The sequence below is a fragment of the Lissotriton helveticus genome, chromosome 7, assembly GCF_964261635.1.
Source record: "Lissotriton helveticus chromosome 7, aLisHel1.1, whole genome shotgun sequence".
NCBI classification, from domain to species: domain Eukaryota; kingdom Metazoa; phylum Chordata; class Amphibia; order Caudata; family Salamandridae; genus Lissotriton; species Lissotriton helveticus.
The window spans coordinates 1,872,203,256-1,872,216,070 of NC_136068.1; the positions used below are offsets into that span (position 1 = coordinate 1,872,203,256).

Genomic DNA, 12,815 nt, shown 5'->3' on the forward strand with positions numbered 1-12,815 from the left:
ACAGGTCTGCCACTCGTTGAAGATGTCCTGATACATCATTGGTGGTAGCCCTTTTTATCTGGGCTGCTAAAAATGACTGTTCACCATCATGTCGGCAAAGGTGCCACTAGTTTATGCTCAAATACGTCAATACATCACTCAGCACTTAAATTTCCTAACAACAAATCAATTGACTTCAATTGTGTATTCATTTTATTTCCAGGGTAAATTAAATTCCTAGCATTGCTGTCTTGCTGAATAAATGAACAAAGAAAATCTAAGCTCCAATGAATATTTTTTAATTGTTGGATTTTCGGATGTTCCACAGTTTCGGATTCCACTTTTTGTTACATTTTTAATGGTATACCTGTTAACTCTAGTAGGAAATCTTCTGATCTTGGCAACAATTTATTCAAACTCACATCTGCACACACCTATGTACTACTTCCTCACACATTTATCCTTTCTTGATATCTGGTATGTTTCAGTCCTTTTTCCAAAGCTGCTGGCCCACTTCTTTTTGGAGGGCATACAAGTATCTTTTACTGAATGTCTGCTGCAGCTGTTTTTTTTCCTGGGCATGGCAACGGTTGAGTTCCTTCTCCTCACCGTCATGGCTTATGATCGGTATGTCGCTATCTGCAATCCTCTGCGTTACATGACCATCATGAACAAGGCTGTGTGCATGTGGTTGGCTTCTGGAAGCTGGGGAGTTGGTCTTATAAATGCAATTCCACACATTGTGCTATTGTCCAAACTCTCATTCTGTGATTCCCACACAATTAACCACTTTTTTTGTGATTTAACAGCCCTGTTGAAGATTTCTTGCAGTGACACTTTCAGAAATGAGACACTCATTTACATCAATGGAGTTGTAATAGCAATGATGTCATTTATTTTAATCATCATATCTTATGTCAAAATTACATCATCAATTCTAAAAATCAAATCTAAGAGTGGGAAGGATAAAGCTTTCTCCACATGTGCCTCCCACCTCGCTGTGGTTGTTATTTTCTATGCATCTCTCTGTTCAACATACATGCGGCCAACAGCCACATATTCAATTAAACACAACAAGATAATGTCCTTGTCATATGTTGCTGTTACACCACTTTGTAATCCCATTATATACAGTTTAAAAAATGCAGAGTTTAAAAATGCTCTAAAAAAGACCAAGAGAACAATGTGAAGTCTGCATAATTTCAATGGCGGCAAACCAATTTCAAATTGAAAGAGAAAGAGTTTTTTTATGCTACTGTTGGAATTCTATATGGAATATGATATAAACTGATGTATTGATCCCAAACTGTGTCTGATGTGTTTTTCAGAGTTCAATGTTGTTGCAAATGTTTTAGCACAATTTATTTTAAAAGTATAAGTTCTAAAAAAAGACATATGCTTGCAGTACTGTATTACAAGAGCAATGCGTTCAGAAACATATAATAAACACATTAATAAGATAACACTTTAATGAAAAGATTTCAACATCACAAAACATGACCCTTTGATAAGATACATTTTGAAATAAAAAGTTCAGATTTATTTATGCCTTTTAAATGTTACATTTCTCAGACAAAATTTTGAACACACAGGAAGATTCAAATGCATGAACATAATATTTCTTATTATTTGTATAAAATTGGAAAAAAAAAGTTAAAGGATGTGCATGCAGATTTTCACAACTAAATAAACACAGTTTACTGGTCTAAATATGCTTCTATTTTGATTGTTTTTGCACCATGTGGTATTTTCACTTTTTCCATCCATATTTTTATGTTTCATTTCCTAACTTTTAATGTCTTACACTACTGTTTCAGTAGAGGTGCATGATAGGTTGGAGGATATCAAAACACCGAAAACCTGACTCATCTCTGGCATAGGTTAATCAAGGTCATTAGCAGTGAATAGCTCTTTGAATACCTTCTTGTGTAGGAGGAACTGGGATACAACAATCAACGAGTAATACCATAAAGAAAGTGGCAAACTAAAAGTGTCATATCTATTAAATAGACTGCGGATTTAAGTATGAAAAGTCAGGATAAAAAAGAGGGAACTATTTGTTGAGTGGATTTGGGGCTTTCGGATTTTAAACATATATTTATTGAGAAAGCAAATGTATAAAACAACTGTCAGCCTGGCATCTCACTCTTCGGGAGGCCCACAAATTCATCTGCAAAGTGCTTAAGGCTCATAGCTAAACCTTAACCTCTCCAACGTCATCTATGCAACCAATATCAATACCCTCTCCTACGCGGAAGACATGCAAGTCATACTATCCCTCTTAAACAAGACCCCCAACAGAAGAAAAAATTCACTGCCTGCATGACTGAAGTCACTACTTGGAAGAATCCAACTGTTTCAAGGTAAACAGGCTCAATGATATCATACCAAAGAAGAACACATGCATGAAAGACAACACAGATATTATCAAGCTGGGTGCACAGCTACATTTTGAACCTCAAAATCAAGGGGCACAAGGATGATGCATCTCTGAAGTCTGATTTATCAGGACACTCAATGCCCCCTTCCATGTCTTTGTGTGGCTTGATAAACCTAGAATAATGCATTGCTGCGCAAATCACTGAGTTGCGTGTATCTGCCCTAAGAAAGTGCTCCATGGGTAGAGCATTGGGTACTCCCACGCATCCACCCATGAATTGTGGCACATTCACAGAAGTACCATCACTGGTAGTCCTGGGAATGCATCAAAATGCTACCCCGTCCTAGGAGAGGCATAACAAGGAGAAGTATCTTTATTTCTCCTTGTTACTTCCTCTTTCTAAAAGTGCACACTTCTGCATTGGCTGCAAATTAGCTATGTGTTACATTGTGAAAATAACAGGAATACACCGTATAAAGTACTGTGCATTCCTGCACTTTCCCTGCACTTTCCCTGCAGTTTCCCTATCAAGCCGCGCAGCACAGTAACTTGCTACAGTGCATGATTATTTGTTTAATATGCCCATACATTTTTACCACTTTTGACACTGAACATTGTATATGAATATCCTACAAGAGGTTGAGATAGCAGTGATAGTCCCTCCTAAATAAAAGCCTGGGATCTTCTCAGACTCCTACCTCTGTGTCATGTCCTTGCTTTGGATTGCTCTAGCTTAAAAAGGCTTTTGTTTTGATGTTAACTACTACTCCCCAAACAAATGCGCATCCAAGGGAGCACTTTTACACCTAACTTTGCCATCCTCTTCATAGACTTTTTTGAAACATTAGGTACAGTAAACTCTGGTAACCCTTTTCTTAGCAACATTAACATTTGAAAAGCATACATTGATAATGTCTTCATGATATGGTATGGAAATAAAAACACTTTATCTGAATTCTCTAAACCTCTCAACAATTCACAACTTTACGTATGCTTCACTTATCACACCAGCAACATGAGTATCGGTTGCAAAGTGGATGAGTGTTCTCAAGTCATTTGTCAATGAGTGACCAGACACAAACCTTACCAGTGAAGGGTCAATAAAGTAGGGGAAATAAGTTTTCAGCTTTGGAGCCAAAATATTTGCTAATATCCATACGTATAAGGATGGCCTGTATTTAGCACAGTTAAGGGGATCCTTGCTAGGTTTGTTATTTGAGAAATCTGAGCCCTGTCACATTTAGGAAAGGGTGTGGCATCAGGAGATATACAATAGTTTGTGCAACACTATTAGTGTTTGATTCTGTTATAAAAGTATATTTGAGGTCCATCAATTCAAGAAACATAAGTGTTTATGCAAATCTGTGAACTCCAGTAGGATATCATACAGATCATTGAGTAGTACATTGTCAGCAGTCCTGACAGACGGTATTGTGCAGTGTGAGTGGGCCTGTTTTAGCTGTTCTGCCAAAATACTCTACACATTGTAATTCCTACTTAGTGCCCCTGTTTCAATCTAAGAAGTGCATATTCTACATGCATACTATAAAGATAGTTTAAATCATATTTAGCATTAAGTAGCTCTCAGGGAAGAGTGAGGCTTGGGCTGCAGTCAACCAATGTGAACTACATCATTCACCCTCACAGCACCTTTTCAAGGCCACAAAATCCTTCATCAGGTTTTCCCTAAGGAGCTCCAACCTACCCTCTCAGGACATTTGTGTGAATTGTACCTTGTATGCAGTATTAGTGCAGATAAGTGTGCAGTAGGTGTTTATCCTCAGGTTCCCTATATAGGGATATAGTAATCTGCCAGCAGGCTATTGGGTGTTGCAAGAGATTTAGGTCCAAATCTATAGTGGTTAAATCATGGTCAGATGTGCCATTCAGATTTGTGGGAGTCTTCATCAAATTAAGTTACAGTGCCACCTTCATAGTCCTTGACTTGCTGGTTTGCAAGAGACAGAGTCCCAGCGATGTTGTTAGCATTCCAAGTTTTGTAAAAAAAACATACCTGCCCGCAAGGTTTCTCCAGGTTCATAATGTGTGTGACAGCAGAGATGTGTTGAATAGGATAGCAACTTCACTCTTTCTATGCTCCTAAACAGTGGGGAAGTGTGCCAGAGTGTGCAGTATTCTATCAGTATGTATCACTGTACCCACCCATTCCCTTTTCAGTTTGTAATGTTCAGTGTACGCCATGTGTATTTCCTGAACTTACATCACATCAGATTTGGGAAAGGGCAGTATTTTCTTTTTTTTAATAAAATGAATCAGTCCATTCTTAATGACAGATAGTTCCAACAAGGGTTGAAGAATATTATATAAGGTCAAGGAAGCATGTATATGGTATATGATGATGACAATGGGGGTTTACTGGCAGTGGGAGGAGGGCAGAGAATGTTCAGATGAGGAACATAACTCTACTACTGTGTTTCTGTATTACTGTTATGCTTGACACGAAGGTTGCCCCAGAAGTACCAGGTAGGTGATGCTCTTTCCCTATACCCCCTAACCGGTTCACCATCCGACAGAATATAACACTGCACCGGAATAGTGATGCCCGTCAGGGGAACACAGGGAGACAAAACAAGGAAAGTGGGGGACAAAAGAATATGTGGATTTCTTCTTTACACCTGAAGGAGTAATTCCTGGAATCCCAGAACGTCTGAATATCAGCTTCCTAGGGGAATGTAAGGAACACAGGTTAGCGCAGTAATACTAAGTGTAATTGGGAAGTGCAATAATAGAGAGAACAAATACCTACAGAATAGGGGTGTAAGGGCTAATCCATGTACTTGTATAATGTGGAGGGAATGGTATCCAGGAATCGTAACTCTGTCTCCTGTAGAACACACAACAAGGTGAGGAAGCCTGTCTCAAAACATATGCAGGAATAATGAGCAAAAACCTGCTCCTGCGTACCTGTGTATATAAACAATGAGCCCCGAAGAACCTGGAACTGGAATCAATACTCCTCCAGTTCCCGGTGACTTAGTATCAAAACCGGGACTAGTATCAATACTCAACTAGTCCCGACAATACCAAAAACAAAGTAAAGACACGCAGTCTAAATGTCCCCACTATCTGTATGGAGATCTCACGAAAATCATACAATAATCAAAACAACTCATTCCTAGAAGTCAGGGATAACTTCAGAACTCTTAAAGAAAACCGGAACGCGTGTAACAACTTGACATGCTTCCGAAAATAACCATAAATGCCAATGCGCGCACAATCAGATAATAGCAAGGGCCGATAGTACCTTAAGTGAAGTACCGACGCCCGGCGAAGACCCGACGGATCCCGCAGCTCGCCACCACCGTGACCCGGATCCGCAACACAGGAACCAGCAAAGGACACCGGAACGGAACGCGAAGCGTTTACTGCAGGGAAGGGGGGTGGTTAAATGACGCGTCGGTACTCTCTGCGCATGCGTGTCTCTTCGCGCCTGCGCTGTAGACTTGCCAACCAGCAGGCGCTGACATTTGCCAACCAGGCGTTCGTTTACAGGCACGACAATTACATACACCTCCATGGCATTGTCTTCATTTCCTATGCACACCTGATTTATTAATACAGACACCTGATTTATTAATACAGAATAAAATAAAAGGGGCTGTTATTAGATGTATCGTATTAAATGTTTCTTTTGTATTAGAATATGCATTGGCTTACTGGAATGATACATTGCTTGATCAACTCTATTCTGTCAAAGCTCATCACTGAAATTTTGCAATTATTTTAATCGAAACCTCATAAAAGATGAGGTTTTGGGGATGCGTGATAGACATTCTTGGCTTACCTTTGGAGATAGACTCTATATTGGTCCTCTTTCTGAACTGTACTTATGGCTGGGTACTTGCTTTGTTTCGAAATTGAATTTAGATTCATTCTATCATATTATTTCATTTTGATTTACAATGGAGACATTGATTGCTATTGATTTACTAACTGCTTTCAGTAATTATATTAATTTTTAATACACCTGCAAGATCATACTTGGAACACTGTTTCACAAAAGTTTATTTGATTTGTTTTGCCTTATTCAAATCGTTCCAATCTATATATTAAACCACTTAAATATTTTGATGAGTGTACCAAAAATAAAACTATTGCTCACTAACTCTTGCCATACATAAGCAGTGAAGCTACTCTTTCTAGGTATTAGTGACACTAGTGGCTGTACATGAAGTGTTTTTCTTTAACATAAATGTTCTGTGGATGTCATGCTGGGTTAGAATAGACTGTCCCTCAATTCTCATGTATTTCCTAATTAAATGCATCTACAAGGAATGTACACAATAGTTGAGATGATCATGGTACCAGTGACTATACAAGATGGAAGGCACAGCGATGTATATCAGGCGCCTCTAGTACAGGATTCTTACAAATAGGGTAACACTCAACAAGAGTCTGGTTTATGAATGCCTTCATATGTCTATTCTGTCCATAAGCAGATATTTGGTATTTGAATTGCAGACATTTGCAGGCAATCTGACATCCTCAGACCATCTGTTAATATCATGTTTACTGAAATTCAAAATTACATAGGGCCTGATTCAGAAATTGGCAGGCAAATTTTTCATCACAAACATGACCGATATCCTGTGTGTCAAACTCTAAATCAGGCACATTGTCACTGAGTGTTTAAGCTGAATGACTACTATTGTGGGCACCTAGCTTTCCATGTCACCAGTAAATCCATTCAAAGCACTTGGTTATTGGATGGGAAAAAGAGCAAGAGGATTATGTAGTGAGAAATAGAGGGTTAATGGAGAGTGGAAGAAATTGTGATACATGGGCTTTCTGGTTCTCTCCCCTCAAGTGAAAGTAACAAGACATTGCTCTATATGAGGCGCAGAAGTGTGGAGTAATAGAGGGCTGGATATTGCTTTGTTCCTCTGAACTGTAGCAAGTGACCGGGTTGTTTGCTACAAAAGTTTCTTTATGTCTGGCCTTCTGACTGCTACCACAGTCAGACATATCCTTAGAATAATGAAAATCAAACATAATAATAATGGTAGCTTCACTAACAGCAAGGGGATTTATCTTAGCAAACTTCTATTCTATTGGCTTGTTGTAATTTCAGTGTTGTTTCCTCTTCTAGGCCAGAAGGAGCCCTATCGCTTGACTCCTCCTCTCATCTGGAGTCTGCCTCAATACCGCAAAGATTAGCTCCACAGCCTATAAGTTGAGTATTTTAATTTGAGATAGAGTGTCCTTATTCTCAGTGGTGGTGTTGAATTATTTTTCTTTTGACTAGTGTCGAAGGGTCTTTTTCATTCTTTGTTTTGGATCCTGCTCTTCTCTGGTTTTGCCAGCACTGCCTAGTAAAAATGAAAAGTGGCAAAATAAATGCTGTGTGCATGGAGGGTCATCATATTGTTTTCAAAGCGCCACACTGCACTGCTGTAAGCCTGTGGTACTGTATATTTTGCTGGGAGGATATCCTGTACACATCCAGTGTCATCAGGCATGCCATACCCCAGATGCCCTTTCAGTATCTGAAACAGACCCTGGCTTTTCAATTATATACAACAACTTCATTGCACCACGTGAAAATGAATTTTCCTATTTGATTCCATGCTACAGTTTTCAGCTGTATGTCTTACCCTTGAATAACTGAGAGTAGTTTTAGTGGTCACTGTACAATCAGTTCTAATTCCTCCTGAAACAATAACTGAAGCCCCTTTTTTACAACCGTCAACTATTTTGAGGGACATATGTCACACTAGCGCTCCTAGTAAGACGTTTGGTATTTACGCTCTATACTTTTGCATGTTCACTGTACCGGGCACGATCGCTCGACTGCTCATGATTGGCCGGTGTGTCACGTCCAGACTAACGATACTCGTTTTAATTCACGCAAGGTTTGTCTAATGCTACTTGCTTTTTAATCACATAAAGTCGCTTTCACATTCACGATGACTTTGCCTTTACCTCAATATTGAGGCACAACACCCACAACATTCGCCACCGCTTGTCAAGTACCCACTCACAAGGACGGCTTGGCACTAGGCGAAGATAGTATGCATGATACAATGGCTGGATACCCGAACCACGTGGTCACTACGGAATTGGGACTATTTTTATTCAGTTCCTTTGATATAGCACCTGATAATACAAGGTGTACATCACAATTCACCATTTTGGGTCTTAAGTGTATGTTTAGTATATGTGTATGTTTGTTATCCACAACCCTTTTCCCTTATTTTCTCCCCACAGGCTTTTTTCCATGAATACAGGAAGAAAACAGATTTTTTATTGGAGACTCATTTTGAGCCTCTCCTCTTGTTACCTACGAGGATAGGGTGCGCCTTAGCGTGCGCACACCGTCCCGCAGGTACTCCACTTGGTCCTGACGAAAACCTGTAAACTTCACACATAGGTTGAAACATGTACACCTTTTTAACTCACACCCTCCTAGTTTTTACACTGACAGCCCTCCTAATTGGGCAACAGGTGCCTCTTCTTTTAACAGTATCCGTGACACTCCAGAATAAACTCCGTGAGTGGGTAGTACCGGATACTTTTAACAACACTTGTTTTATCCTTTTGCACATATAAAAGAAAAAATAGCTCCACTGTAATCAGGTGTCGCAGCACACCTGGATGGCACTCGGCTATCCGGGTGGGACCCCGATGATGAAGCATGTCACCAACTAGGTTGGTGAGTGAGGGGTCTTCTCAAGGACAAAGGACGTCCTCCCTTTGGTTTGTGGCTAACACATTGACTCGCCTACCCTCTACTGAGGTTGGGTTTGATTTCTAAGGTTTAACTCCCTTATTGTTGTTCATCGAAATATTCAGGGGACAGGGAGTCCCATTCCTGCCTTCACTGGCAAATACCCTTTCTCTCTTTATTGTTGACCTACATATGTCATATCGCTATGCTGGCTGCTAGCCCACTCTTCGAGAACACTGGCATTACCTCCAAGTGTGAGGACATTGAATTCATCCTCACTGTATGTTTTGTTTCCACCTTTAGTTTGCCATTGATTCCCTGGACTTGGAAGCGCTTTAGGAGCACTGACATAGCTGGGCAGACCTAATGCAGCTTTGGAGATGGTTTGTGCAGTTGCAAGATGCATCCCCCATGATAGCTTATGGAGCAAGATAGCCTTGCAGCAGTGAAAAACGAAAATGTCTGTAATTCACTACCAGAGCATGTCACCTGCACAACTACACGCTCTACCTTTCACATACACTGCACCCTGCCCAAGGGGGTACCTTGGGCCTTCCAAAGGGGTGACCAATGTGCACAGAGAGGGAAGGGTTAGGCCCGGTCAGTGGGAACACTGACCAGGAGGACATGGCAATTCACAGACTGCACACAGGCGCAGCGGTGGCAGGCCTGAGACACCATTTTAGGGCAACTCGTGTGGGAGGCACAATTAGTGCTGCAGGCCCACTAGTAGCATTTCTCATCACTAGCCCAGGTACATCAATTGCACTTTACTAGGTACTTCATGGTGATACAAATATGCCAATCATGTAGATCCAGTCATAATAACAATTTACACAAGGAGCACTTACACTCTGACACTGATCAGCAGTGGCAGTGTGTCCAAAGAATCTAAACCAGCAAAAACGAAATCCAGCACAGCATCAAAAATAGAGGAGGTAGAGGCAAAAAGATAGGGGAAACCCACGCCAAGGATGCCAGGTCTAACAGATAGGTTTCAAGGTATTATCCCACATCAGCCAGTGGCACAGTGAGCCCGGGACCCACATCTGGTCATACCTGGTGCATTTAGGGTGGGCAAGCAAAAAAACACAAATGATGGACTGAATGCAGAACAATTCAAACATTCACCCCCTATTTAAGAGAGGTGGGAAAAATCCATCATTATTTTGTTCACCATGCCACCCCACTTTAGACCCAGCCATATGCAAATCAGTCTTGACCCTGCTCCTCATTGGAACAGTCTAGCTCAAACTGCCAAGCTAGGTCATCCCCAGGCCAAAAACAAGCATCCAGGGAACAGTTGCTGGGTAAAACCTCCTCTTCAGCTAGGCTATCTTCAATTCAGTAGTACAGTGAGCCTGGGGCCCACATCTAGCATACCCAGCGCAAAGCAAAAACTTACAAATGATGGAGAGAATGCAGAAGAAAACATTCACCCCTTTCAAGAGATCTGAGTTAAATCCACTATTGTTTGCTTACCATGCCACCCAATTTTAGACCCAGCCATATGCAAATCAGTTTTGACACTGCTACTCATGAGAACAGTCCATCATGAGCTGTGAAGTAAGGTCCTCCCTGGACCAGAAACAAGGATCCTGGAACCATTTTTGGGGTATCACCCCTCATCAGCTAGGCAGCTGGAATCCAGGCACAGTGAGTGCAGGACCCACATATTGGCATACCCGGTGCACTTAGGGCGGGAAAGTAGAAGACACACAAATGCAGAATAAATCAAACATCCACCCCCAATCAACAGATCTGGAATAAATCCATTGTTATTTTGCTCAACATGCCACCCCAGTTTAGACCCAACCATATGTATACAAGTTTATACCATGCTCCTCATGGGAACAGTCCAGACAAAACTGCCAAGCCAGGTCTTCCCTGGACCAAAAACAAGCATTCTGGGAACAATTGTGGGGGTATCACACCTCATCAGCCAGGCTAACTTGAATCCAGTGGTACAGTGAGCCCAGGAACCATGTCTAGGCATATCCGGCAGACTGAGGTTCACAAAGCAAAAGACACACAAATGATGGACGGAATGTGGAACAAATCAAACATTCCCTTACAGTAAAGAGAACTAGATTAAATCCATAATTTGTTTGCACGCTGTTCTACCCCAGTTTAGACCTTGGTATATCCAAATCAGTTTTGACCCTGCTCCTCATGGGAATAGTACAGTCCGAACTGCCAAGCCAGGTGCTCCCTGGAACAGAAACAACCAGCCTTTGTCTGGTTTTTGGGGTCTCACCCAAATTCAGCCAGGCTAGCTTGAATCCAGGGGCACAGTGAAACCGGGATCTACGCCTTGGCATTCCTCGTACAATTAGGGTGAGACAGCAAAAGAGACACAAATGATGGACAGAATGGGGAGCATATGAAACACTCTCTCTAGTCAAGGAATCTGAGTTAAATTGTTTTGTTCAAAATGCCACCCCAGCTTAGACACAGCTATATGCAAATTAGCCTTGACTCCTCATGGGAACAGTCCAGCCTGAACTGCCAACCCAGGTCCTTCCTGTACAAAAACAAGCATTCTGGGGCAAGGTTCGGGGTATCACCACTTCTCAGCCAGGCTAGATTGAATCCAGTGGAACAGTGATCCCAGTAACCATGTCTAGGCTTACCCAGTGAACTTAAGGTAAGAAAGAAAAAGACACACACATGATGGATGGAATGAGGAAAAAATCAAACATTCAACCCCTAGTCAAGAGATCTGGATTAAATTAATTGTTCTTTTGCTCACCATGCCACCCCGGTTTAGACCCTGGTATGTGCAAACCAGTTTTCACCCTGCTCCTCATGGTAGCAGTCCATCTGAACTGCCAAGCCAGGTCATCTTTGGGATAGAAACAAGCATCCATGGACCGGTTTTACCCCCTCATTAGCCAGGCTAGCTTGAAACCCATTGACAAAGTGAGCCCGGGACCAACATCTGGACATACCAGGAACACCTAAGGCAAGAAATCAAACAACAAATAAATGATGGACAGAATGCAGAGGAAGCCAAACATTCACCCCCATTCAGGAGATTTAGGTTAAATCCATTTTTCTTTTGCTCAAAATACCACAACTGTTTAGACCCAGCCATATTCAAATCAGTGGACACTACTCGTGGAATAGCCGAGCTTGACCGGCCAGGTAAGGTCCTCCCTCAACCAAAAATAAGCATCCTGGGACCGGCTTTGGGGTATCACCCCTCTTCAGTCTAGCTAGCATAAATCCAGTGTCACATTGAGCCCTGGACCAACGTCTGGGCATACCCGGCATACATCGAGTGAGAAAGGAAAAAGCACACTAATGATGGATGGAATAAAAACCAAATTAAACATTAACCCTGTTCAGGAGATCTGGGATAAATCCATTGTTATTTTGCTCACCAAGTCACTCCAGTTTAGACCCAGCCATATGCAAATCAGTCTTGACCCTGCACCTCATGGAAACAGTCTAGCCTGAACTTCCAAGCCAGGTCTTCCCTAAGCCAAAAATCAAGCATACTGGGACCAGTTTCTGGGTATTACTCCTCATCATCCAAGTTAACTTGAATGCTGTGCCAGGGAAACATGTCTAGGCATACCCGGCAGACTTAGGGCAGCAATGCTAAAGTCACACAAATTATGGACGGAATGAGAAACAAATCAAACATTCACCCCCAGTCAAGAGAACAGAATTAACCATTCGTTTGCTCACAATGCCACCCCGGTTTAGACCCTGCTATATACAAATCAGTCTTTACTCCACTCCTCATGGGAATAGGCGATC

At 41.6% G+C, this 12,815-nt stretch overlaps 1 protein-coding gene across 1 annotated transcript; it reads left to right on the forward strand.

Annotated features, from left to right (window-relative positions):
* The first annotated feature begins 241 nt into the window (after positions 1–241).
* LOC144767809 (olfactory receptor 5V1-like) lies at positions 242–1,168 on the forward strand. The gene has a single exon (XM_078651186.1). It carries the CDS (start codon positions 242–244, stop codon positions 1,166–1,168), a length of 927 nt encoding a protein of 308 aa, XP_078507312.1.
* The last annotated feature ends 11,647 nt before the right edge of the window (positions 1,169–12,815 follow it).